Source organism: Triticum aestivum, chromosome 2A (assembly GCF_018294505.1).
Source record: "Triticum aestivum cultivar Chinese Spring chromosome 2A, IWGSC CS RefSeq v2.1, whole genome shotgun sequence".
In the NCBI taxonomy this organism is placed as follows: Eukaryota; Viridiplantae; Streptophyta; class Magnoliopsida; order Poales; family Poaceae; genus Triticum; species Triticum aestivum.
This window is the reverse complement of record NC_057797.1, coordinates 17,542,247-17,570,246: the sequence shown is the minus strand read 5'-3', so window position 1 is coordinate 17,570,246 and position 28,000 is coordinate 17,542,247. Positions and strand designations below refer to the sequence as shown.

The following is a 28,000-nucleotide window of genomic DNA, read 5'->3' as shown; positions in this document are numbered from 1 at the left end:
AGCTCCGCGACCTTGTGGAGGCTAGTGCGCCATCGGTACTGTGCATCGTTGAAACTCAATTGGCAAAGTACCGAGTGGAAGGTTTGGCTGGTAGACTAGGTTTTAGTAGTAGTTTTGGAGTAGGTAGTAGTGGAAGAAGTGGGGGTCTTTGCTTGTATTGGAAGAATAACATCAATCTTGAAATAAAAAGTTTTTCTCGGTATCATATTGACTCGGTGATTTCCCACCTGGGGAGCAACCTTGGCGATTATCTTGTTTTTGTGGAGCCGCAAACAGGAGCTTGAGGTACAAGACTTGGGGTATGATGAAGTTCTTGAGAGGGGAAAGCACGCTGCCTTGGGTGTGTATGGGGGATTTCAATGAGATACTACGACCAGAGGAACAATTGGGGCCAAATGAACGGGATAGTGCACAAATTGTAGGTTGTCGTAAAGTAGTGGATGTGTGCAATCTAGCTGACTTGGGGTATAAGGGCTTGGATTGGACTTTTGAAAAAAGAGTTGTGGGGGGAGAGTACTGCCGTGTCCGACTAGATAGAGCTTTAGCCACATCAAGCTGGTCGGCATTGTTTCCTTTTGCATCAGTCGAACACCTCACCGCGGCAAAGTCTGATCATAGACCAACCATTTTGTCAAATGAGCCGGAGGATAGTAGCTTGAGACATTCACTGAAGAAACCCTTCCGCTATGAGTGCGCATGGGAAACTGATGACAGGTTCCGCGAGGCGCTGGGACAGGCTTGGGAGGCGTCACTCCCAGCAACGGCGGTCACCGAGTTGGCACACAAGCTAGGTAATGTTGTAGCAAGGTTAAAACAATGGAGCAGGCACTCTTTTGGCTCCGTCCGGCAGGAATTGAGGGAACTAAGACAGTAGTTGGCGAGCTACCGAGCTGATCCGTTAAGGGTTGGCCCCGGTCCTGACGAGAAGCGGGTGCAGGACAGGATCATAGAATTGTCCTTCCGAGAGGAGGTGATGATGATGCAGCGAGCTCGAGTGCAATGGCTGTCAGAAGGAGACTTGAATACGAAATACTTTCAGAAGAAGGCGAGCGCACGCAAAGCAAAAAACACTATAACTAGCTTGTAGCGCACCGATGGATCGATCTGTTCAGATCCATGAGAGTTGGCTGACATGAAGAGTGCCTTTTATGAAAACATGTATACTTCTGAGGGCTCAATTGGCATTAAGGAAGTACTGTCCCATATACCCGGAAGAGTGGATGCAGCTATGAATGCTCGTTTGAACGCCACTTATAGCAGAGATGAGGTCAAAGAAGCACTTTTCCATATGTTTCCCATAAAGGCTCCCGGTTCAGATGGTTTTTCGGCCCATTTTTTCAGCGGCATTGGGACCTTTGTGGAGATGAGGTGACAGGTATGGTTATCAGGCTGCTTAACGGAGATGATTCACCGAAGGATATTAATAACATGTTCATCGTTTTGATTCCCAAGATTGCTAATCCAAAAATATTAGGACAATTTCGGCCGATAAGCCTTTGCAACGTGATCTATAAGATTGCTTCCAAGGTCTTAGCTAATAGGCTGAAAATTATCCTTCCTGATGTGATCTCTGTAGAGCAGTCAGCTTTTGTTCCTGGACGCCTTATTACGGATAATTTTATTACAGCATATGAGTGCTTGCATTACATGAAAACAAGAACGGTGAAGGGCAACTGTTTCTGTGCATTGAAGCTGGATATGATGAAAGCCTGCGATAGGCTTGAATGGCCTTATCTTAAAGCAGTAATGTTGAAGCTGGGTGTAAGCCCGAGGTTTACTGAAACTATTATGAGGTGTGAATCTTCGGTTTTGTTCTTAGTACTATTTAATGGTGGAAATCTAGATGCTTTCAGGCCTTCGCGGGGTTTGCGGCAGGGAGACCCTATCTCCCTGTATTTACTTCTGTTGGCGGCTGAAGGACTCTCTTGCTTGCTGAAAGCTCAAGAGAGCGGGATTCGAGGTGTTTCTGTTGCGGCCACAGCGCCGGTGGTAAATCACCTCCTTTTTGCAGATGACAACTTGCTTTTCTTTGAGGCACACACTGAAAGTGCAGCCACAGTCTGAGATTTGCTGAGGAAATACTGTGATGCTTCAGGTCAACGAATTAACACAGACAAATCATCCATTTATTTCAGCAAGGGAGTTCCAGATACATTGAGGAATGAGGTAAAGGGACTGCTTGATGTGCATAATGAATCTCTTTCAGAGAAATATCTTGGGCTGCCCACCGATGTTGGCAACTCAAAGGAAGGTTGTTTTCGGTACCTTAAAGACAAAATATGGAAGCATGTACAGGGCTGGATGGAGAAGTGTTTATCTGCGGGAGGGAAGGAAGTTCTCATTAAATCAGTTGCACAATCTATACCGACGTATTCTGTGGCTTGCTTCAAATTGCCAAGAGGTCTATGCGAGCACATTAATGGTCTTCTTAGGAAGTTCTGGTGGGGCAGCAAACGAGGAGAGAGGAAAACTTCCTAGGTGTCATGGAACACTATGTGCAAGCCCAAGTTCATGGGGGGGGGGGGGGGGCTTTAGAGATATTGAGCTTTTTAACCTCGCCTTGCTAGCTCGACAAGCTTGGCGCCTTCTACAGGACCCTGACTCTCTAAGCGCGAGGGTGCTTAAGGCACGGTACTACCCACATTGTAACATCCTTGAGGCATCATTGGGTAACTATCCTTCTCAGGTTTGGCACTCTATAATGGAGGGAAAGGAGATTCTAGCGCTCGGTATCATCAAGAGAGTGGGAACAGGTGAGGACACGAGCATCTGGAGTGAGAACTGGATACACGTGATTATAAATTGTGGCCATTGTGTGCATTGGGAGCAGATCCACCACGACAGGTCTCGGAGTTGATTAATGCAGTCACGAAAACGTGGGATAAGCAGGTGTTGTCCGAACATTTTGTTGGTCCAGATGTGGACGCCACTTTAAACATTCCGCTGACCTCACGGTTACATGATGATTTCTATGCATGGCATTATGACAAGTGGGGTGTCTTCTCGGTCAAATCGGCGTACATGATGCTAACGGGTATTAAGTACCAGAGGGAGGACTGGACTGAGCATAGAACAAGCATATCTGATGAGACTTCCTCTAAGCGGGAGTGGTCCCGATTATGGCAGGTGAGGGTGCCGTCAAAGGTCCGGGTCTTTGCCTGGCGCCTTGCCCACACCTTGCTGCCAACTGGATCTACCCGTCATCACCGAAAGATGGCAGACTCGGCGGCCTGCTCTTTGTGCAATGCTCAAGAAGATACTTGGCGCCATTCTTTGTTTGACTGCCGCATGGCAAGATGCGTGTGGGCGCTAGGAGAAGAGGAGGTGTTAGAGCATGTGATATCCAATAGATCGATGGATCCCCGATTGTGCTGTTCTGGTTGTTTGAGACACTCAATGAAACGGAGCTTGCAAAAGTGTTGATCACTATGTGGGCTATATGGTGGGCACGAAGGAAAGCAATCCATGACAACGAGTTCCAGAGCCCACTAACTACTTTCTTTTTTATCACGAAGTATCTTCAGGACCTAAAGATTGCAGAGAACCGATTGAAACCGAGTGGTGCAAGGCTCGTTGACCCCCGGCCACGGGCCAAAGTATGGATTCCACCTGAAGTAGATGAAGCTAAGCTCAATGTAGATGGAGGCACATCGAGGCAAGGTCATGTAGGTGCAGCAGCGGTGATCTGTAGGGACAAGGAAGGCCTTTTCTTGGGGGGGGGGGGGGGGGGCGGCAGTGGTCTTTGATGGATTGAATGACGCAGCTGCACTTGAGGCGCATGCGTGCAATGAGGCCTTAGCACTGGCTATGGACCTCAACCTTACTCGCTTACTGATTGCGTCCGATTGTCTGGATGTCGTGAGCAAGATAGGCACAGGAGCAGCAAATCACTATGCACCGGTATTGCATGAAATATCAGAAAGGAGGAGGGAGTTCTACCATGTTAAATTCAAGTTTGAGCACACAGAGAATTATTTCGAAGCACATGCACTGGCGAAAGCGGCAACTTCTCTCGCTGTAGGTCGTCATATTTGGCTAGGGACATTACCAGACATTATTTGTATTCCGATGTTGATTATTGTTTAATAAAGTCCCTAGTTACCCGTAAAAAAAAGCTATCCTAATACGTGCCTTAGCCGCCACGAAATCACTAATTAACGTGTATGTTTTGCAAAGGTTCACTCACATTTTTAGGCGATAACAAGAGAAGCAAATTTGTGCCTACACAAGTAAAAGTCGCCGTTTTTCCTTTTGTGTGAAGAACAACCGTGCTTTTCAGGGAAGCAAACCTATGTTTCTTGTGGAAGCAAAAAACAAGTTTTTATTTCATTTTTTAGAAGCACAACTTTCACGAAATCAAATCTATGCTTCTCCTGGAAGCAAAAAATGAGTTTTTTTTTCTTTTTTGAGAAGCACAACAGTCGCGAAAGCAAATCTGTGCTTCTCGTGGAAGCAAAATTCCTAAAAAAAATCGATTTCCCAAGAAACAAATTTGCCTTTTTCACGGAAGCAAAAAAAATTCATGCAAAATTTGTTAATTTTTTCTCAAAAGCCTATGAGAAACCAGGCAAAAACCGAAAAATAAAACTCATCTATATCTATATCTATATCTATATCTATATCTATATCTATATCTATATCTATATCTATACCTACTAATAAAGCAAGGTACGTTTCGTCAATTTTTTCATCCGTTCACCTCCGGAATTGTTTTTCTATCCAAGGTGGTACTAAATTTTTATGTGTTTGTGTGCTAGAATAAGAATTTTCGTACGTGGGACGCGCGCTATGGCCCATCGAAGCCAACCCACCTATTTTTCTCCCCACGCAGCTGGACCAATCCTATTTTCTGCACTGGGCAAGAAATAGTCGAATTTCGCACAGGAGAACCAATATTGGGCTGTCCCATTTTTCTTTGTTTCTGTGTTTTACATATATTTTTATTCTTATTTTTCTATCTATTTTTCCCTTCCAAATTCTTTTTTCAGAATTTAAATTTATATCGTAAATAAAAAATTATCAAAAAACGTTCAGAATTAAAAATAATTTTGGAAACATTTTTGCTACTTTTAAAAATATTCGGAACTTGCAAAAAGTTTCCCATTTTTTCAAAATAAATTATTGTTTTGCCAAATTGTTCGAGATGTCTAAAAAGAAAATGGCATTTCAAAAAAATGCTCCAAGTTCAAAAAATATTCTTGTTTTAGTGAAATTTTAACAATTAAAAATAATATTGGTGCATAAAAGATACACATTTTCTAAAAATCTTATGAATTTTCAACACATGTTCCCGAATTAAACAAATGTTCAGAAATTCAAATAATGTTCATGTTTTTTAGTCAGAGATTCGCACAGTAATACCAATAATGGTCTGGCCTTTTTCCTTTGTTTCTGTGTTTTACTTCTAATTTTATTCTCCTTTCTCTATCTCTTTTTTCCCTTCCAGGTATATTTTTATTTTAAAATTTATTTCCTAAATGAAAAAAATTCAAAAAAAGTTCAGAGTTAAGATTTTTTTTGAAAATGTTAAGAATTCCAAAATTTCTTTTGCTATTTTCAAAAATATTCGGAACTTCCAAAATGATTCCTATTTGTTCAAAAAATAATTATTGTTTTTCACAATTGTTTGAGATGTCTAAAAAGAAAATGGCATTTCAAAAATGCTTTAAATTCGAAATATATTCTTATTTTAGTGAAATTTTGAGAATTAAAAATAATGTTTTGTGTAAAATATACACATTTTCTAAAAATCTTTTGAATTTTCAACACATGTTCCCGTTTTAAAAAATATTGTTAATTTTTTATAAAAAAGTTGGTTTTTTCAGAAACTGTTTGTGAATTTAAAAAGATGTCCCCTTTCATAGTTTGTTCGCCTTTTTTCAAAAGTGTATATATATTCAAAAAACTGTTCTGTATTTAAAAAATTATTCATGTTACCTACAATATTCATAAACTTCATACCTTAAAATCTCCTCGATTGAAAGGATTGAAAGGAAAATTAGATTGAATAACTTATGGGCCTTCTCTGACGTACGATGATGTAACAAAACTCTTAAATGCTCTCGACCAATGAATGGAATAATAGCGTATTAATTCCTTCACACGCGGCGAAACCAAGAAACTAAGGGAACGTTTGGTTATCTGGCAAACGCTTGCTTAGCCTGGCCAAGCAAAGGAGCGATGGATTTGGTTCCTGAGCTAGCTTGCCTTATTGCCAGCGGTTGCCAGCTTTTTGTTCTATCCAGCGGGCGAGCCAAATCGGCTAGCCTCCATCAGCAAGGCTAGCTTTGCCTAGCGAGGTAAACCGGCAAGGGATCCAAACGCACCCTAAATGTTCCTTTTGTCGTGTGCACATAGGTATTTGCTTGCACATATAATTCTTACATAGTATTTTTATCTCCCGTTGCAGCAAACGGGCATATGTGCTAGTCTAAAACCTAAAAATGCAGACAGAAAAAAATAAAAGAACAAAATCCTAAGAGTGTGCCCAGCACGCAACACGTGACGATGTTGCTGTCCACCCGCCGGATTGATTGCTGCATGATGGTTGTCTCATTGCTGTAGCCGCTGATTTTCCAATTGAATTCCGCTGATTTCCTTGCATGTCCTCCTTTATCTGGTCTTTGGGCAACTTGCTTATTTGAAGGCAACTTGGCAGCATATAAAAATTAGTGGGTTTTGATAGAAAGAATGAGGTGGGACTATGAATTGGGTAACGACCCTTTTTGTAGCACAAATCATAGGATGGCTTATTTGGCTGTTGTGATCGGAACGAAAGTGCAGGTGTGGAGTTTGATTTCCTCACAGGTATTTTTTTTCCTGTTGCCCCATCAACGCAGAGAAAAAATACAAAGCAGCCCCACATCGGTCCATGCGAGTGACAGACGAAAGAAAAACAAAAACGATGTGCGGCTCACTCGTGACAAGAAAATCTGGGAAGAACGAGTTTTACTGAATTGCGGGTTAGAGCAACTTCAACCGGACGACCCATTTCATCGGCTCATATCCATTTGGGTGGTGGCGAAAAAAACACCGCCCAACGAGGCGACTGAAACCCAAAATGCATCTTCTTCGCATTCGCGCCGACGTATTTCAAGCCACGAAGAGGACGCGCTGCGCGTCCCTTCGCTGTCCATCGTGGCCCCACATGTCGGCCGGCCAACCACCTCACGCAGTCGTAGTTAACACGGCCACCTGCCGAGGACCCGCCTTGCAGTGTGTGCCCGTCCTTTTTAATGGACGCGTGCGGCGGGGCCGGCCACATCCATTTCCGGTCCACTTCTTGCCACTTTTGCTTCCTTGCCAGCGACCACAAAACCCTAGCCAGCCAGCCCGAAACCCTAGCAAGCAAGCATGTGCTTCTTCAGTGGAAGGGGGGCGGGAGGGGGGGAGGGAGGTTCAGCGCCGCGCGCGAGCTCCTCCCGCGGGCTCCCTCCTCCGCCGCCGACAGCTAGACGCCGCACGCCACCGCGGGAGCGAGAGTAGCTATACATACCAGTCTACCAGGCATGGTGGCACTGGGATGGGCTGGTGCACGCCCTTGCCTTGTCGGTGGCGGGCGACTTCGTCCATGTGCCACCGTTTGGGCCGCCAGCGCCGCAGCTGCCGCCCGTTGTCGTGCCCAAGGCCAAGCCAGAGTCGGAGCCGAAGCGCAAGCCCATGCCGTGGAAGCAATCGCCGCCCCGGCCCCACTTGGCCCGAGGAATCCTATTTGTAGACCGGCCAACTTCATGAGTGGGTGAGCGCGCCTCCCTGCTACTTCGCCACCATGCCGGAAGAGGAGGCGGTCCACCTTGAGCGCCGGAAGGCGCATTAGCTCGCCGAGGAGGAGGCCGGTGGCGAGCGGCGGATGCGCCTTGAGCAGCAGCTGCGCCACAACGAGGAGGCATTGCGCCTTGAGGTGGAGAAGGAGGAGGAGCGTGCCCGCCTCGCCGCAATGTTGCCGCTGCAGCAAACGCTGGAGGAGGCTGTCCTGGCGGCCTATCAAGCCGCGTTCGATTGGGCTGGGGCGCCTCCAGTCTTCATCGACCTCACCGCCGGCAACGACGACGTCAAAGGCAAGGGCAAGGCGGTCTACTAGGGTAGTGTGCGGACTCTTAGGGTTTTTAATGTTTAGTTATTGTTTAAGTGGACTTTGGCCGGCGTTTGACCGACCATTTGTGTATAATTATACTTTATTAAATGTGTTTCGGCCACGTAAGCAAAAATGGGTATGCTAGGCGCACCAGCCAACCCAAATGAAAAAGCGAACGCGCATGTCCACGCGGTCGACCCAAACAAACGAAAAACGAATAAAACTCGCGTTCGTTCGGGTCGCCCGGTTGAAGCTGTGTTCTTAAAAAAGTGAAGGGATTTTTCAGTAGAAACACACAACGGGCCAAGTATATCACCTTCTTCTTTATTAGTATAGTAGTAGGTATAAACTTTGTATAAAATAAAAAGAAGATTGAACGTACGACAGGCAAAAGACCTCCCACAAGAGAAGACGAAAGACCAAGTCTTACAAACCAATAGTATTTTACTAAACACTGCGCTATGTTGACAAAAAGAACTGACGCGCAAAATCAGAGACAACGCGAGCATTGCGAGAGACGATAGCTTAGTTTGAGCGGCTTCCGCTTTCGGCTCGACTTTTCTGCCCCGTCTCCACGGCTCCTGTAGACTTTCGGTGTTTAGAAGTGTACGTCGGCTAGGGAAGTTTCCGACGAAACGTGGTTTTTCGTACGTCGGCTAGGAAAGTTTCAAACACCTTCCTGTGAGCATATACCCAGTCCACACGCTAAAAGTTCCACCGTCAGTTTCCTGGAAACTTCGCAGGGAAAGACTTGTGTGTACTATACTACTAGATCATCTGAATTTCGGTGTTTAGAAGTGTAGGCCTCAGGACCCACTCATCCTCCTCGGAACACGTTATCAGTCGGTGTTTAGAAAGTGTACCGCGGTTGGTAACCGGCTGACCGCCAATGTCCCGGCGTGCTGCAGACACGCGACACGGTGAACTGGGTCCAGATTGGAGCAGTATATATGGTTACACGCCTAGGCCAACTGTGTTGCATCCAGAATACAAACGCCTCCTCCTCGCGCACGTACGCACGGCCGCTGGTTCCTCCGCTCAGCGCTCAGCGCTCAGACACAAGGCGGAGCCAGGACGGCCTGACCTCGATCGGTGCTCTGGTTTGCTGCCTCTCATCCAGGCTCTGCGGGGTTCCCAATTCTCGGCGGTCGACTTGCACGCATTGCCCGGCCGGCGTCGCACCCTCTTCCTCGTCCAACGAGTGGCCGCGAGATCCCAACATCCCTCCTACGAGCGCGGCGGCGACTCGCCAAGAGCACGACTTCGCACGAGGTACGCCCACTACGGCACCCCTATGCTTCTATCCATCTCTCTGGTCAGCCATCATTCTTTTAACACAACACGGACGCAAACACTCATATATATACACACATACACTCACTCCTATAAACGCATATACACACGACATACCTCTATAAGCACCTACAAAAGACTCAGCCGGCATATGATCGCACGAGGACTTGAACCCTGGTGGGCTAGGGATCCACTGTCTACCTAATCATCCAATCACATATTGGTTCTCAAGGGCATCGTTCTTAGTGTGTAAAAAACTTTACTCCGGCATATTATCAGCGTTGGACCGGAGAATCATGTTAATTATGAAAATTATCACCGAGTGTTGGACAGTTGGATCACGTTAATTGTGGAGAGTATCATTCTTTGAACGAAAAGATCATGTTAATTATATAAATTATCATTGTGCATTGAACAGAATAACATTAATTATAAAAAATATCATCGAACATTGAATCGAAGGATCACAGATGCCCCATTGCGACACATGAACAATTAACTAGTGTTAACTACGAGGGTGGCTCTCCTAAATGCAAGGGGCATCATCCTTAGTGTGTTAAAACTTTAGTACTCTGGCATGGTATCCACGCAGACGCTCTTAACATACAGGCGCACTCATTCCTATGAACGCAAGTGCTACCCTATGGGTAGAGGTGAGTCTAAGGTTTGAAGAATGTGCATTCAAAAATTCAAAGCCAATTTTTAAACGCCTAAAGCTTTTTTTGACGTGTATAACTGATTATAGCACCAATATATAATAATTGGATAATACATAAAAGATATAGCATAATATAATAGACTCACAAAATTGATCATAACTTAAGAAAATTCAACATACAGAAATACAAATTATTCAACATATCAAAGTGCCAACATCAAGAAAATATAGTGGAAAGCAAAAGTTTGGCCAAGGAATGATTCCTGTTGACTTCAGGGCAAAAACAAATATGATGACAATATAGCATGAATAGTACTTGTATTTAGCATTTCTTGGGAAATCTGTGGCCCCAGATACAATAAAAGGCATTCCCCATTTAATTTTTTTATACGAGTGCAATACTTGGTCATGTTTCATTCCATAAAAAGTTCCGGGGTTTTTTGACTTTTTTTGAATTACTAAATTATTTTTGAATATGGGGGGCGTAGCACCCGAGAGCTCCTATGCATTTTCGTATGCTAGCCTCTGTTTTTGGGCTGAAATGCTTAGTTAGCATGTTTCACTATATCAGTTTCATTTTTCCCCTATATATACACATAGTCTACATTATATATACCTATTTTTGGGTCAAAATAGTGAACATTAAAATGAATACCCGTGAATTGAGGTGGGCCCGCCCCTACGTACGAGCACCTCCGTGAGATTGAGTTGGCAGGTCTAATTGACATAGTCATTACAAACACCTTGTCGTCTCCTAATTGACCCACCGTATTGCTGAAAATATATCACCGGAAAGCCTGAAATAAATTGAAGAAATATGCGAGCACTCAAGCTAACGGCATCTCTAGCCGGAATCCTAAACTCATCAATTTGAGGAGTTAAAGAAAACCTAGATCTAAACGAATTCCTAAAACTTAAGTCCCTAAAAAAACTTTGCAAATGCTTCTATCTTTTGGTTTACATATCCATTTCTACTCGATATTTTCATAAATATTAAGTGTGAACTTGATACTTTAGGTTAACAAAATTCAACAACATAACAAAGTCAAAGTTTAGAAAAAAGTTATTCAAATTCAAACACACAAAAGGGTCCTAATGAAGTAATAATCCAAGTAAAAAAGCATGGTAAAGGCACAAGAATCAAGCGCTATGAAGTGCCCTCAAGTGCCCAACAAGATCATCTTGGAGCTGGATATGAACTTCTCACTTCTTGATCCTCCGGTGCGATGCAAGGAATCTGTGGATCCTGTTTTAATTATGTTTAGGCCCAATCGGATCTCGATTGAAGGGTGCCAAAAGTTCTCTGGCATTCCTCTCTTATCCTCGATGATCATGTTGTGCAAGATCACACAACGTGTCTTGATTTGTCAGAGGAAATGTGGCTTTCAGTACTTGACAGGGCTGCCCTCAAGTACTCAGGTCTGAAGATTTCCATCACGAGCATGTGTGAATCTTCTAACTGTAGGGGAACATGCTACGTAAAATAAAATAAATCGCACATGATCAAAACCAAGATAACTATGGAGGTACAGGTAATGATATTATACCAATGATAAATTCGACGCATCAGAAGTAGAGAAGATTTTGGTTAAGCCTATCGACTCCCGCAACTAGTTTATACCTCCCAGCCATGATAGTATCTGCTGGAACGGCCCCGCTCGACCTAGCGTCAAGGTAGAAGATCCCTCTAAGGTATCCACGCCCGCTGCGTCAACGGCACCAAACACTTTGTGGTCCAGCACAAAAAACTACGAGGGCCTATGAGAAGGAGAAGCAACAACCTTTTGGTGGTGGTGCGATCCAGGTTAGATTTAGATGGGAAAGGAGCGATGGCTAGCACATGAGGAGGGGTCGGATGAATTCTTGTCGTGCCTCATCCTGGTGCACTCCCACCTATATATAGATGGAGGACCAAGGGAGGTCGGCCGACCAGATGAGTTGGAGTCTTTCTAGGGATCCTCCTCGGTTGGCTTGCCCTCCAAGCAACTAGGGGCCCAGACGACTTGGGGGCCCATGGGTTGCCTTGCCCCCTAAGCAAGTAGGGGTGACGAAAAGACCATGTGGAACCTTCCAAAATATTCTAGAAGCTTCCATAACCTTCTAGACCCTTCAATAAGCTTCCAACACCTTCTACAACATTCTGGCACCTTCCAGGACACTTATTTATATCATTAGGGTGCTTCGGGACCTCCCGTAACACTTCAAAGATCATATGAAACACTTTCAGGACCCTTATCACTCATTCTCCATCGTATCATAACATTCCTAAATGTCACTAGTCGTTAACCGTGTGACCCTTTAGGATTGACAATATGTGGTCATGTCTAGAACTCCTTCCGGTCAATAATTATTAGCTAGATCAGTACACCCATAATATTTCCCACATAACATCAAAGATCTTTATCGAGCGAATGTTGTATTCCGACATAATATTCCTTTTGCCTCATGATACATTACACAACCCGAGGTGAGACTTTGATGGCATCATTGTGGTCAACTCCTTTATCACTATACCTTCCCTGGTTATCCTTGTTACCGGTTTGTACTCTTTTCTCGTTTCCTTATACCAGTATCCCCGTGACTAACTCCTTAGTCACAATACCAGTCCAGATGATCCTATAAAACATAATATCGAGTGATCCCATAGTGTACCTATCCATCGTGGAAGGGGAAATCCTAGTCTTGACATCTAGCAGCACGACATACTTTGCGGTGTACCAAAAAGTCACCTTTATGGTTACCCAATTACTGAGTAATGTATGGCAAACCCCGAAACCATATAGTTTTCGGGTCTACAATATTTTCAAGGTTTGAAGACGCGACTAAATGTTACACATCATGATAAAATACCAACAACATATGGACGACGTGATCTCGCAGTATTTCATAAGTTGGGTCTATCCCACACCATTGCTACCCTAACAATGTCTTCTCACTCTTGTGAGGATTCTTTCTAAATTAACTATGCTCATAGTCAGGAAACAAAACCATCAACAATACATGAGCTAGTCCAGAGGCCTGACTAGGGATATGTTTGGTTTTATCTTTCTACACATCCGATTAGGTTTCCTTCGAATCTCAAATTCAAGGACCAATGCAATTTTAAAATAGAAATATAAACTTAATTATGAACATGGAAATAGAATAATAACAACTTTATTATCGCCTCTAGAGCATTTTTCCAACAACCTCCCCATCATGTTCTAATTCATGATGAAACTACTATAGCTCGGAAGGGAGGGGAGAAAGAAGAAGATCAGTACCCAACTCTTGGGGAATAGCAAAACCTAGTGCATTTAGCCTTTGTGCGTACCCAAACAATTTGAGTACTTATTGGCTCACTGAACAACCCTCTGCCTTCTTCCAATCAGACATGGCTTTGGACATCTTATATCTTTCAACCCTTCCTTGTTTCTGAAAGAAACTTTTGAGCACCATGGTCGTATCATAGGCATCCTGATTCTCAAAATGTTTTCCTTATCAGAAAAAAAAATTGAATTGGTTTTGATGATTGGGTTCCATGGAGGCAAGCATGGCACATTGGATTGCAATGGAATCATCTCTCTTGGAATACAACACATTTACCTCTTCGAGAGGCAAGAAGATAGGGGGTCACCGAGTGGTTTCTCTAGGAAATTGTCCTTCTTGGCACCTTCGAGGACAATCCTCTGATTACGTTACCAGTCTGCAATACTACCAGATTTACTCACTTTTTTCTTTCTCAAGTATTGAAGTTAGTGGGAAGGGGGAATTGGGTGCAATTGATCTACAAGGGAAATGCAAATACACTTTAGATATTGTTCATAATTATGCAACTCAAATTAAATTTTAAAAAGAGTATACTCCCACTAAATCAGTATCCATCATAGTGAAGGTCCAAAACAATATAGGGGTGATGTGACCCACTGATTACTAGTGATTAAAGATCCACGACTCACTTACTCCACCATTGATGTGACATCACTGATGTGAGAAATGAGATTGTTAGGTCAACATGCCAGCAATATCCCCATATGACTACTCTTGTTCATCTTTCGATGGGTGTGCTCCAAGCCCACGATGATTTTGTAAAGCTCATCAGGACAACCAAGTGTCCTGCAACACGAAGGGTTCGCGCCCGTCTGATACATGTAAAGTCTATCGTACCCGTGTGACAGGGCACACCTCAGAATGGTAAGCACTCTAGATGGCACTACGCTTGGATGAACACTAACCACTTGATATTTGTGTGACGTATCATCCTATTTAACTAGATCTACCACGCATTAAACAAGGTGCAAAAGGGATTATCATCACATAAAAATCAAAATATAGTGATACAGTATGCCCCTTCCATCTAAGAAGTTCACATTGCCAGCGATAGTTTTCCTTAGAATCATCTCGTGGCAGCAGTTTCCCTTTCTCTGGCATGGAAGCGTTTTTGGCTTTCATGGCAACAGTTTCTCAACAGGAAAACTCTGTCATCGCATCACTTTCTACTATTGTGGTAGAAATTTTCTATCGTAGCTTCTCTTCAACATCTTTTGGTGTAGAACTCCTTCGCATACGGCTTTGCATCGAGGTCCATGGATGCATTATTTCCACCACCATGTCATCCACAATTACTACTAATGCAGTAAATGGCTTTCTGACATGCATGCTGAGTAAAATGAAAACCGACAATCATAGTCGTACTCATGACACACAGATCATGGAAAAAATATTGCAACCACTTTGCATCTCATACAAATACATTGCATCTTCATAGGATATACCACATCACATGCATACTCTGCAAGAACAAGTTAGATGTCTCTAACGTTTTTGCTACAATATGTGGCTTGTAGGGCCCCATTGGAAACTGTTTGCTACCTAAGTTGTCGTAAGCATGAGTACCCTTGTTGTTATTTAAATTTCAAGGTATATGAAACACGAGACTTAATAAAATATATCGAACCCCATACTATTCATCATATATATGCGTGACCCTGTGTAGGTCTCATATCCTAGCCCGGTTATTGCAAAAAAAATCAACTAAAGTAGAACTAAAGTCATATGAAGAACATCTTTGGTTTGACGGTTGGCATACGCAGGCGCAACTTTTGAGGACCGAAAGATACACAGTCCTTTGTAGCAAATTCCACATTACCACCATATCAAATTAATTCTATGCTAGAGAACCAACAAGAAAATATGGTAACAGATCTCATCTACTACTCCGCATATCACATGTGCAACTCCCACATATCACATATGATCTAATCGTACCTACAACTACGCATAGTACCACTCATGATGCAAACATAGGGGAATGTACTATGTGAAACAAATTTTATCCGCACACGATCAAACCCAAGATGACTATGGATGTATAGGTAATAAGATTATACTAATGATCAACTCAGTGCAGCAGAAGTAGAGAAGATGTTGGTGAAGTATGCCGACTCTGGCTGCTAGATTATACCTCCCAGCCACGAGAGTATCTGCTAGAACAATCCAACCAATATAGCATCAAAGTAGATGACACCTCCAAGGTATCCATGCATACCGAATTAGGGGCACCACAGTACTCCAAGGACCAGCAGAAAAAAAAACCATGGGGAACCTACGAGAAGGAGCAGCCTTTTCGGTGGTGGTTTTATCTAGAAGAGAGAGGGGTAGTGCCTAGAATAGGAGGATACGGTTAGCAAAAGGCATGTTTGCCTCCTCCTGGTGAGCCCCCACCTATATATAGGTGGATTGCAGCTTCCTCTAAACTAGAAAGGTGTTGGGCCACCAATTGCAAGAGTTTGTAGCAAGCAACAATTTTCCTTAAGTGACATCAAGGTTTATCGTACCAACATAAGCTTAGAAACAAATCCAATGATCAACACCTGCACAGAGAGATACAAAACTACCTTGGGCCCCAACAAAACTATTGAGGTTGTCAATCTCAATAGCTTTGCTAGTTAAAAGGATTTGAAGAAGAAACGACACTAGAAAAAGGCTTGGACCTTGATGGCAAGTAAAGTAAAAATAGTAAGTTAAAAAGAGCATTGATTGAGATTGAAAGTTTATAGGAAGAAGATGGATCGGGATCCATAGGTTCACTTGTGTTTTTTCTCCAAAATGAAGCGTCGTGTGTGATGAAAAAATTATAGTTGCCATGGTAAAAAAAATTGAATTACAGTTGCATAGTAGTCAAATTGCAATATTTATAACTATGACTATCGATCGCATAATCAACATATATATGAGCATCGCTTACCAATATCAGCAAATTGTTATCCGACTGCATCTATAGCTAATACTCCACCCAAGACCGCTATCAAGCATGCATATTAAAATATTAAGTAAAATTAGAGTATTGCAATAAGTGGGATGACATGAACTAGATGGTATATTGACTTCAGCCTGCATGCAGAGGAAAACTATGCAACCATATTTTTATCCCTAGTGGCAACAACACAATACAAGCCTTTTACACGTTCTTTCATTATGGTAGCTTACTTGCAAGGTTGAAACGAACTATCATACACAACCCCCTCTTGGAGAGCAAACCTCAAACTTGGCCAAAGAAAGAAAAATAGATCAGAGAGCATATATAAATAAGCCAAATAGATCTTAACACTAGTAGAAAAAGGCCCATTAGTCTCGGTTATAGAGGGCCTTTAGTCCCGGTTCTGGAACCGGGACTAAAGGGTCGGTACTAAAGCCCCCCCCCCCCCTTTAGTCTCGATTCTTATACGAACCGGGACTAAAGGCCCTCCACGCGGCCGATGTCTGGAGCTCCACCTTTAGTCCCGGTTGGTAAAGGAAATTTTACGGAAAAAATGATTTTTTTAAAATCTCGATTTTCAAATTTATGTATTATTTTACAATTTAATCTCTAATCACCCCTCATCACTGCTCAATTTAACCTCTAATCTCTAATCACCCCTCATCATTCCAAATCATCTAACTTCTCGACCGGTCACCCATCCTCTCACTACTCCATCCTGAGCACGCTTAACTTTCGGGTTCTATTCCCCCTCGTTTCCAAGTCTGCACTTGTTGTTTTCCTAACAGTAGTAAGATGTCAGTCCTATTAACCCTCAGGAGTTTAGCTTGAGCATGAAGTCACACATTTCACTGTTTGAGTTTGAAACTATTATTCTAAAAAACAATAATTATTTAGTAACACTAATATTTCTTGAATAAGTAGTTTGACCACAGTTTGACCAGATTTGACCAAAATTAAAAAAAAACTGAAATAATTATTTAGTAAAACTAATATTCTTGAATAATTATTTAGTAACACTAATAAATCTTGAATAAGTAGTTTGACCATTGTTTGACCACAGTTTGACCAGATTTGACCAAAATTCAAAAAACTGAAATAATTATTTAGTAGCACTAATATTCTTGAATAATTATTTAGTAAAACTAATACTTCTTGAATAAGTAGTTTGACCATAGTTTGACCAGATTTAACCAAAATTCAAAAAAATGAAATTTGAACATATCTTTTTTCCTTTATGAATTTGAGGATTCTAAAAATTTGCAAATAGGCCTACGGCGGTCAAAATCGGATGCGGATTTTCGCGCTGAACATTTTGATATATTATACAACTTTTTCCGACATCGTATGCAAAAGTTATAGTCGTTTTACTTTTTCCCTACAGTTTTTGCAAAACATGTCCAAATTGAAGTTTTTAAATTTTCCTAACTAGTAGATGTTGTAATATAACTACATCTGGAAGGATTTTATTTTTTGAAGTTTTTATCATTTTGTTATTTTTTTTAAACTGAAATGGCGATACAACGGGGGGGTTAGAGTTTGAGACACGAACCCCTTTAGTCCCGGTTTGAGACACGAACCGGGACTAACGGGCATCGCACCCTTTAGTCCCGGTTCGTGTATCAAACCGGGACTAAAGGTCTAATCTTTAGTCCCGTTTTGAGATACGAACCGGGACTAAAGGGCATCGCACCCTTTAGTCCCGGTTCGTGGCTCAAACCGGGACTAAAGGTCTCATTTGAACCGGGACGAATGCCTTTAGCCACTCGAACCAGGACTAATGCTCACATTAGTCCCGGTCCGTGATGCAACCGGGACTAATGTGTATATTGAGCTGTGACCAAAGCCCTGTTTTCTACTAGTGCAAAGAGAACCATGGATAAATCTGATCATAAAGTGACAATTCATCACACTGCAACAAACGCACCAATAGACGACAACGGATGGATCACAATCATGTAGGAAAACTCATGTGATCTTTGTATTGAGAAACATGGGAGGGAAAACAAAGGAATAGTCCAAAGGAAACTACTCACGGCTGATCATGGTGACCTTAAAGTGGATCGAGATGGCCACTGTGAAGTATTCCCCTCCGACAGAGCTCTAGAAAAGGCCTTCGGATTGGATCATCACAGAACAAAGAGGTGTGGTGGTGGAAAAAATAGGGTTGAAAATTCTCAAACATTTTCAGGTATATATAAAATGTGTAGGCATCGAGAGGCAGTGGAGCGGAGCACCAGGGGGCACGTGGCGCTTGTCTGCGTGGAGGGGGAACTTGGGGGGCCATGGGCCATCCCCTGGCCTATGTAGGTGGCCACCAGAAGATTCCTAGTGCAAAACTTCTTTAAAAAAATCAGATTTTTTGGGCCAGATAAAATTCCTGAAAATCCCAAAACATGCAGAAAGGAAGAACTCACACTAGACACTTAATTAATATATCATTCCAAGAAAAATGATGCCAAAATGATACAAACATGTCATGGAACAATAAAAAAATATAGATATGTTGGAGAAGTATCAGTTGCCAAGCGGGTCAATCGACCACAGGAGTTGGAGTCCTCCTCGAACTCCTGCTCCATTGCTTGCCTTACAAGTAAGTAGGGGGTTGGCCGACTTTGGCCCATGGGCTGCCTTGACCCCAAGCAATTAGGGGATGCCCATGTGAAACCTTCTAGAATATTCTAGAACTTCCAAAACCTTCTAGACCTTTCTAGAAGCTTCCATCACCTTCTAGAGCATTCCGAAACCTTCCAGAATACTTTTTGATATCAAAGGGACACTCTACAACCTCCCAGAACACTTTCGAGATAAATTTGAAACACCGTGGGAACCTTTATCCACGATTCTCCATCATTCCATAGCACTGATAAATGTCGCTAGTCGTTAAGCGTGTGACCCTTTAGGTTTGTGAATATGTGGACATGTCCATAATAACTTCCAGTCAATAATTATTAGTGGGATCTGGACACCCATAATAATTTTCACATAAAATCAAAGATCTTTATCGAGCGGACATTGTATTGTTTCATACAATTCCTTTGGCCTCTCATTATGTTACACAACCCAAGGCAAGACTTGGCACTATCCTCATGATCAACTCCTTCATTACTATACCTAGTTATCACTGTTTTTTTAATAATCCACAATTCCCGTGACTAACTCCTTAGTCACAATACCTGAACAGGCGATGCAGGACACCATAATAGTGAGTGGGCCCAGAGTGTATCTCTCCACTGGCGGAGTGACAAATCTCGGTCTTGTCGTATCTAGCACCATGCCATACTTTCGGGTGCACCAACAAATGAACTTTATAATTACCAGATCATAGTGTAACATTTCGCAACCCCAAAGTAACCATCAGGTATCTAGGTTTACGATATTCTCATGGTCTAAAGGCACGAGTAAATGCTAACACTTTATGAGAAAATACCGACAACATATTGTGGACCTGATTTCACATTATTTCATAAGTTGGGTTATTGTTACCCTAACAATGTGTTCTCATTATTGACGGCATCTTTGTCGCATTAGGCATTAGCTATGCTCATCGTAAGGAAAAATAGAATCATCAACAATACATGAGCTGGTCGAGAAGCCTGACTAGGATATGTTTTTCTGTTTTTTTTTCTACACATGCAATTAAGTTTTACTCCAAATCTCACGTTCAAAACCAATGCAATTCTAGCATAGGAATATAAACTTAATTATGAACATGAAAATAGAATAATAAAAAAATTAGTATTGCCTTTAGGGCATATTTTGAACACTAACCGCCTTTAGGATTATATCTTCCCAATTCGAGCATAGTCAATGGCGTCGACCGAGCACCCATAGCACTCGAAGAGCCGCGAGTCGCTTCATCAATGAATATTCAGTAATTTCTATCGATACACTCTTTAGTTTAAACGAATGATCATATGACCCTCAACAACTTTTGCAATTGCGATTAAGCGACCTCAGTATCGTCTTCAAAAATAGTACTACGGATATGTCGCATTGAGCGCAAAGTAATATCTCTTCTACTTAAAAAAAAGACCTAAGTTTCCGTCATCCGCTTATTCTTCGTTTACCCTTATGTCATTTTTATCCTTTACTCTATCAGTTACGATTTTTCCCTCTTACTTTTGGTTTTTTACAAATACCAATAAATTCTCACCGAATGCTAAATGTTTATCAAAATACTTTGTTTTACATAATCATATTAATACGAGAAGGTAAGGCCCCTCGCAAAAAAAGAATACGAGCAGGTAAGTCATATGCTAACATACAACATTTATGTTCCCATTTGCAAAGTCGACTGAGACCTAGAGAAGTCTTAGTCGCTGAAGTCGGTCATTTAGATCGCATACGATTTTTCTCGTTGTCTCATTTTACGTTTGTTCTGCGCTGGGTTTGGCCACTTAGATAAGGCCCGTCGTCAACTAGAGCAATACTACAAGTGGCCACTACAAAAACAAGGCTGGCTTGTTTTCTCTACTAATAATGTTCGGACACCCCTAAAAAAACTAATAATATTTGGACAACCTGCACTTGCCATTTTTTCTGCTAGTAGTTCGTCTCTCATTTGGTCACGCATTTTTTTTTCATTTTACTTTCTTTTTTCTGTTTTGTATTGCTTCCTTTTATTATAATTTTCACCTCATTGATATTGTGTCCCCGTGATGATAAAAAGATATTCCTAATTTGTAAAAAAATCTATTCTTCAAATTTCGCCTTCATATGGCATGGTGGCAAAAATATAAAATAAAATATTTCCGACCCCAGGTTATAATTGTGTTGAAGACATGCAGTTGCAGCCGGGGGTAACACTTGTACTTGCGTATCTGGTGGTAGATATGCAAATTCCCTCTTCCCCTGACAAAACACAAAATCCTTCCCAAGTCGTTGAAGACATGTAGTTGCAGTCGGGGTTGACACTTGCAGTTGCGCACCTAGTGGCAGATATGTATATTCGCCCTTTCCTTGACAAAATGCATAATCTGTTTCAAGTTGCAATCACGTTGAAGACATGCATTTGCAGTCGGCATTGGCAGTTGCAATTGTGCACCTAGTGCCATATATGGATATTCACCCGTTCCCTAACAAAACACAAAACCTCCATGAAGTCACGTTGAAGACATGCAGTTGCAGTCGGGGTTCACACTTGCAATTGCGCATCTAGTGGAAGATATGCATATTCGCTCTTCGCGCGACAAAACACAAAATCTTCCCAAAATTGCAGTCTCGTTGAAGACATACAGTTGCAATTAGGGGCGGCACTTGGAGTTGTTTGTCTAGACATGTAGTTGCAGTCGAGGGCAACAATTGCAGTTGGGTGACTAGTGGAGGACATGCAATCAACTTCTCCCATCCTCTTGAAAAAAATATCACAGAGTTGCGGTCGCGTTGAAGACATGCAGTTACAGTCGAGGCGACACTTGCAATCGTGTGCCTAGTAGTAGACATGCAACTCCTCTTTGTCCGGACAAAAACATCACCTAGTTGTCATCATGTTGAAGACATACAGTTGTTGTCAGGGGGGACCCTTGCAATTGCATGCCTAGTGGTAGACATGCAACTCCCCCTCCCCCGACAAAAACACCACAGAGGTGTAGTCACGGGTGACGCTTGCAGTTGCATGCCCTTATAGACATGCAACTGCATCCTCCCAACGAAACACCACGAAGCTGCAATCGCATTGAATACATGTAGTTGCAGGTGGAGGCTACTAATGTAATAGCATGTGTTGTGGTAGACATCCAACTATCCCCTCCTTGACAAAACACTATTGAGTGTTAATAGTAGTTACAGACATGCAATTGCAGTTCAGAGGCAATTGAGCAAATGGAGGGCACTATTTTCAAAATTTTTAAAAAATAATATTATTATATAGTAAAAAATAAAAGGATAGAAAGAATCTTGTCGTTGGTAGGAAAAAAGTTTTAAAAAGGAAATAAAAACAAAAAATATTGTAGATAGGAATGCAAAAAAAAACAATGACAAGCAACACGGACAAAAAAGGTTTAAAAGCACTAACCAGAAAAATAAAAAAAGCGAGGATACAGATAAGTGAAAACAAATCAAACAAAAAAGCCCCACAAATACAAAGAAAACGCTCACCTGGCCGCGGGCACCCAACCCATGACGCATGCGTCCCTATCCCACGCAAAGAAAAAGAAAGCACAGGTCGGCCGGCTGACTAAACATAAGATAAACAAATGTTGTAGGAAACATAAAGCATTGTCGATCTAATGGTGAGACAATCGACTGAGACTTTGTTAAAACTCAGTCGACTGAGTTTTAGCAAACCCCTTCTCTTATTTAATAATCAAGATTTTCATTTTCCTTGATTCGAACCCAGGTGATCCCATGATGAAGTTCACAAAGGCCGACGCGACATGCGGTTTGGATCCTTCTAGTCTGGCGGAGGCCCCGAAGCTGGTCCACTCGGTTGCCGGGGCCATGGAGGGACTTGCCGAGGAGATCCAGTCGCTTGACCAGGGATATTGGAAATGGGTGCCAAGGTGGATTAAGGTCATCGCCACCGAGCTGGAGTTGCTCAAGACCAATATGCTCCAGATCTGGTTCATCTCTGCCGTCGCCGATCCACGACATGGGGCACCGGTACAGCAGGAAAGAGACGCCACCTACTCCATCGAAGTGATTCAAGACAAGATTGAGTACCACAGGCTTCAATCTAACCTTGTTCCACGTAACAAGATTCTCAATCATCTGTTCAAGCTGCTTCTTGCTTTGAGGTGTCGATGGAACCGCTCCAATCCAAACAGGATCATCAGGGAGATCAAAGCTGTGAATGAGAAAGCTCGCAGGCTTGTCCCTCTCCTAGACAAGGGCCAAGGCCAGTTTTCCAATCCACCGCCATCGTCGCTTGGTTCCGTCAGCGACACTCGTCCGGTGGTTTATGGGCGCGACAGGGAGAGGGATGAGGTTGTGCGGATGCTCATCCGGTCATGTGGCGAGGCCACACCGGAGATAATGGTCTCTCTTGTTGGTGATGGAGGAATTGGGAAGACAACACTCGCTCAGATGGTATTCAACGATGAAAGCGTCAGGAACCATTTTGATGTCAGATGTTGGGTGTCAGTTTCCAGTGTCTCCAACCAAATGGAGCTCGCAACAGAGATTTTAAGATCGGCCCAACCATCTTGGGTTGGATCTGATGAGAATAATATGGTGGATTTTCAAGTGCTTCAGTCCGAGCTTCGTCAATTTGTGGCATCCAAGAGATGCCTGATTGTTCTAGATGATGTATGCAACAGTAAGGATGAAATCTTACTAGGCATCCTCACTCCTCTTCTTTCAGCAGATAGCAGAAGCAGAATTTTGGTGACTTCTCGCATGGTACCTCACATATTGGGTTCCTCGCAGCTGTACACTGTAAATCCGCTGGATACCGATGACTGTTGGTCCCTGCTCAAGGAACATGCTTTTCCCATTGATGACGAGAATGTCCATCCAGATCTGCAGTTGATTGGAAAGGAAATTGCTACAAAAACCAATGGATCACCTTTGGCTGCCAAGCTGGTGGGAGGGTTGCTAGGAGAAACAAGGAGCAAAGCGCACTGGAGAAATATCCTTGAAACAGGGTTACAGGATGGCACTGTTTTCTCTGCCCTACTCTTGAGCTATAAGAACTTGCCTGGACACCTCAAGCGGTGCTTCACATATTGCAGTTTGTTTCCAGAGGACTATAAGTTTGATCCAGCACATTTGTCCCGCCTTTGGATTGCGGAGGGTTTTGTACATCCACAGGGCATGGCTGAGAAAAGGATGGAAGACATAGCTAGAGAATATTTTGATCAGCTCCTTTCACGCTCATTTTTTCAGGAAATCAACATTGGACACAAGACTTATTACTTGGTGCATGGCCTACTCCATGAACTTGCAAAGTCTGCTGCGGAGGAGGACTGCTTCCGTATTGATGATGGCATGAATTTTGACATCCCATCAACAGTGCGCCATTTGTCTGTCACCATGAACAGTTTACCTGGCCTCGCAAACTTTTCCGGGCTAGAAAAGTTGCGCACCTTGTTAATCCAACCATCACTTTCATCCTCCTCTAGTTGCTTCCAAGAAGATTTTGCGGTGAATTTAAAAGGTATCCTGGCGAAGTCAAAACATTTGCATGTTCTTGATCTTAGTTGCTATAACTCTGAAGAGTTGCCCAATTGCATTAATGACTTGTTGCACCTCCGTTACCTCTCTATCCATGGCTCCATCCAGAGGCTTCCTGAGTCAATTGGCAGGCTTTGGCACCTGCAAACATTGCGCTTCACCGGGGAATGTTCCCTTGAGAAGCTTCCTGCTAGCATTATTATGCTAGTCAATCTGCGGCACCTTATTGTTGAGACAAAGTATACTGCAGGATTGGTGGGCATTGGTCGGCTAGCAAATCTTCAGGGATCACTTGAGCTCCACATTGAGAAGAGGGAAGGGCATAAACTAGAAGAGTTGAGGAACATCAATGGTCTTCGTGGGCTACTAAAAATAAAAGGTCTAGAAAATGTTTCAAGCTATGAAGAAGCATGCAAAGCTGAGTTGAATAAGAAAAAACATCTTAATTCTCTAAATTTAGAATGGAGCTTTGCTAGTAGGAATAACCCTCCTCCTGCTGACGTGGAGGTACTTGAAGGCTTAAAGCCGCACCAAGACATAAAGGTACTTCATATACGAAGGTATTGTGGCACCAAAGCTCCCAATTGGCTATTGTCATTGCAGCAAGTGCGCTCTTTGCACCTTATCAATTGCAGGAGTTTGGGAATCCTTCCTCCATTGGGAAATTTGGGATCACTCAGATATTTACACATGAAGGAGCTATGTGCAGTTGACCGAATTGGACATGAGTTTTATGGCAACGGTGATGTGGCATTTCCATCTCTAAGTGTCCTTGAATTTGATGACTTCCCAAAGTTGCGTGAGTGGGCTGGCACAGAGGACAAGATCTCATTTCCATGCCTTGAAAGATTGATTATAGTGGATTGTCCAGAACTGGTCGGAATTCCTCCCTTCTCCGCAGCTACTCGTGAAGTTACCATTGAACGTACATGCTTCATGCCATACATGAGGCTTGTGCCTTTTTCTTCAGATTCAGAGAAGCTCCAGCTGGATGTTTGCACAACTTCTGGCCACTTCAACGGGTTACTCCATAAGCAAAATCTAAAGGTTGTTGTAGCCTTAAACATAACTGGTGCAGAACAAGTCGTTGCTACCGAAGAAATAGGGTCCCTTGTTTCTCTACAGAGGCTTCAGCTTCGTCGATGCAATTTCACTGACTATAACCTTAGCAGGTTTCTCCAGGCTCTGCCTTGTCTTTCCTCGTTGGAGGTAATTGACCTCCCTAACTTAACATCTCTTCCAGCATTGGAAATAGTTGGGGTTAGCACAATGCTCACGGATTTGTCTGTACGCAACTGCCAGTTCTTGCAGTCTCTATCCTCATTGCAGTTTTTTGATTCACTAAAATATTTGGTCATCGAGAGATGTCCTAAAGTGACTGCAACATCATTTCCGTTGAACTTTAGGAGTCTTTCATCGCTCAAAGTGCTGAGAATATCACACTGCTCAGAGCTCCAATCTTTACCGATGTGTGGTCTGCCGTCCTCATTGGAAACACTCCATATTACTGGGTGCCACCCGGAGTTGTCCAAGCAATCAAGAAACATGAAAGGGCATTACGTTGAGAAGCTTGCAATTGGCAATTGTACCTAGTGTGTTGGTTCAGTGACAATATTTCTCGTTGTAACTTTTTTATGTGTTTCCATAAGTTCATCGGACGTTTAACTGTAGGGAGAGATGGCAACTCAAATGCTCTTAGCAATCCAGTGTGATTGAATTGTTCACCTTATGTTGCTCATTGTACATGCCCTGATGAAATCTCAGACCTTGCAGAAAATTTGGTTCATTTGCAGAAGAGCAGTCCTTTTTTTGGCTGAAATGAGGGTAAATCCCGGGTCATCTTATAGCAAAGTGGCAACAGTCATACAAAAATGAACAAAACATAATTGTTTGATTACATGCAGTATCTTGGCTCATTGCCAAAGATTTATCCTTGTTTCGCCATCCGGTGCACACACCCCGTCCAAGCTAGGCCGGCCCATTAACCTGTTTTTTTCTTTCCAGCTAACCATCAAAAAAAGTGTGGGCGACGGTTTCGAACTCAAGACCCCTCGATTCACAGAGAACCACATCAACCACTTGTATATCTTCAGGCTTGCTCTTACTAACTTCCTTTTTTTCATTTTATTCTTTCATCAATTCGCTGTGCATCGAGAGGTCTCGTTTCTTTTTTCTTTTTCTTTTTTCTTTCTTTTTTTCCTTGTTCCTTTTTCTTTCTTTTCTTGTTCTTTTTATTTTTTTATTTTGTTTTTTGTTTTCTTAAATGCATGAACCTTTTTCAAATTCATGAACTTTTTCTACAAAAATAGACGAAGATTGTTCAAATTTACAAACTTTTTTCTTCAAAATTGATGACATTTTTCCAAAAGCAATGAAGTTTTTTCGAATTTGTAATTTTTTTGAGATTGATGAACATTTTCTAAAAATCCGGTAACATTACTGAATACACAAATTTTTCAACCGTTAACCGACGAACGAAATGCGCCGAGGGCCTGCATGACGAGTGGTTAATGAGCCAGCCCATTGCGGCAGCCTAGTGGGCGCCATAACTCCTGGCTGGTGCATAAAGCACCGGCTAGGAGCTCCGAGTGCTCCTATACGCCGCTCGCTGCGGCAAGAAGTCACCGTTTCGCACAGGAGGAGGTTCGCGTGGGCCGGCCCATTCGCTGTTCTTCGCCGAATGAAAGAGATGCCAAAAATAAATGGAGCGACAGTTCCGGAATCGAACCCACAATCTCTTCATGTGCACGCTATGCCCTAGCCGCTCCACCAAGTGAGCTATTTGTGGAAGAGTGGCAACGCCAATATAAAAATACCAAACAGAAGTAGCACAAAAAAAACGAGTTCACAAAATTCCATAAAACTTGCGGGCGAGGGATTGAACTTGCGGGTAGCATTTTTATAATTTGCGAATTAAATTTGAAAAACATGAACCTTTCTTCAATTTGTGCCCAAATTTAAAAAAAAACTGTAATGTTTCTTCAATATGTGAACAACTTTAGAAAACGGAACTTTTTTAAATTCTAAAATATTATTGAATTTTAAACAAAAATTAAACATGAGAACATTTTTTTGCATACGTGAACAAATTTTGAAACCAAAAATATTTTTTCAATCTGTGAACATATTTGAATAACAGGAAGAATTCTTGAAATTCCTGAACATCTTTGAATTTGTGAACAACAATTGGAACACTTTTTTGAAATTCCCAAAAAAATTGTATTTGCGAACAAAATTTAAACATGTGACATTTTCTGAATTTGTGAACAAATTTTGAAACTGGTTTTTTTTTTTGAAACCAAATAATTTTTGTTTTGTGAAATAACATAAAAAAGGGGAACAATTTCTGAAACAAAACGAACAATTTTTTCAAGCATAAACATTTTTTTATCTTTAGAACAAATTTTGAAATGGAGAACAAATTTGGAAGCACAAACATTTTTTTAATCTTGAGAACAAATTTTTAAACAGGGAACAATTTTAAAAAATCCAGAACAAAATTGGAAGCGCGAACATTTTTTGAGTGTGTGAACAAAAAATTGAAATCCGGTACATTTTTTGAATTTCGAAAGTTTGGACTTTTTTCTGTAGGACTTTTTTCTGTAACGAGAACAATTTTTGA

General features: G+C 42.2%; 1 protein-coding gene across 1 annotated transcript; it reads left to right on the top strand.

Moving 5' to 3' along the window:
• The first annotated feature begins 9,066 nt into the window (after positions 1-9,066).
• Positions 9,067-26,164, top strand: LOC123187024 (putative disease resistance protein RGA1). The gene is made up of 2 exons (XM_044598772.1): positions 9,067-9,346; positions 22,604-26,164. Exon 2 carries the CDS (start codon positions 22,612-22,614, stop codon positions 25,969-25,971), a length of 3,360 nt encoding a protein of 1,119 aa, XP_044454707.1. The 5' UTR covers positions 9,067-9,346; positions 22,604-22,611; the 3' UTR covers positions 25,972-26,164.
• The last annotated feature ends 1,836 nt before the right edge of the window (positions 26,165-28,000 follow it).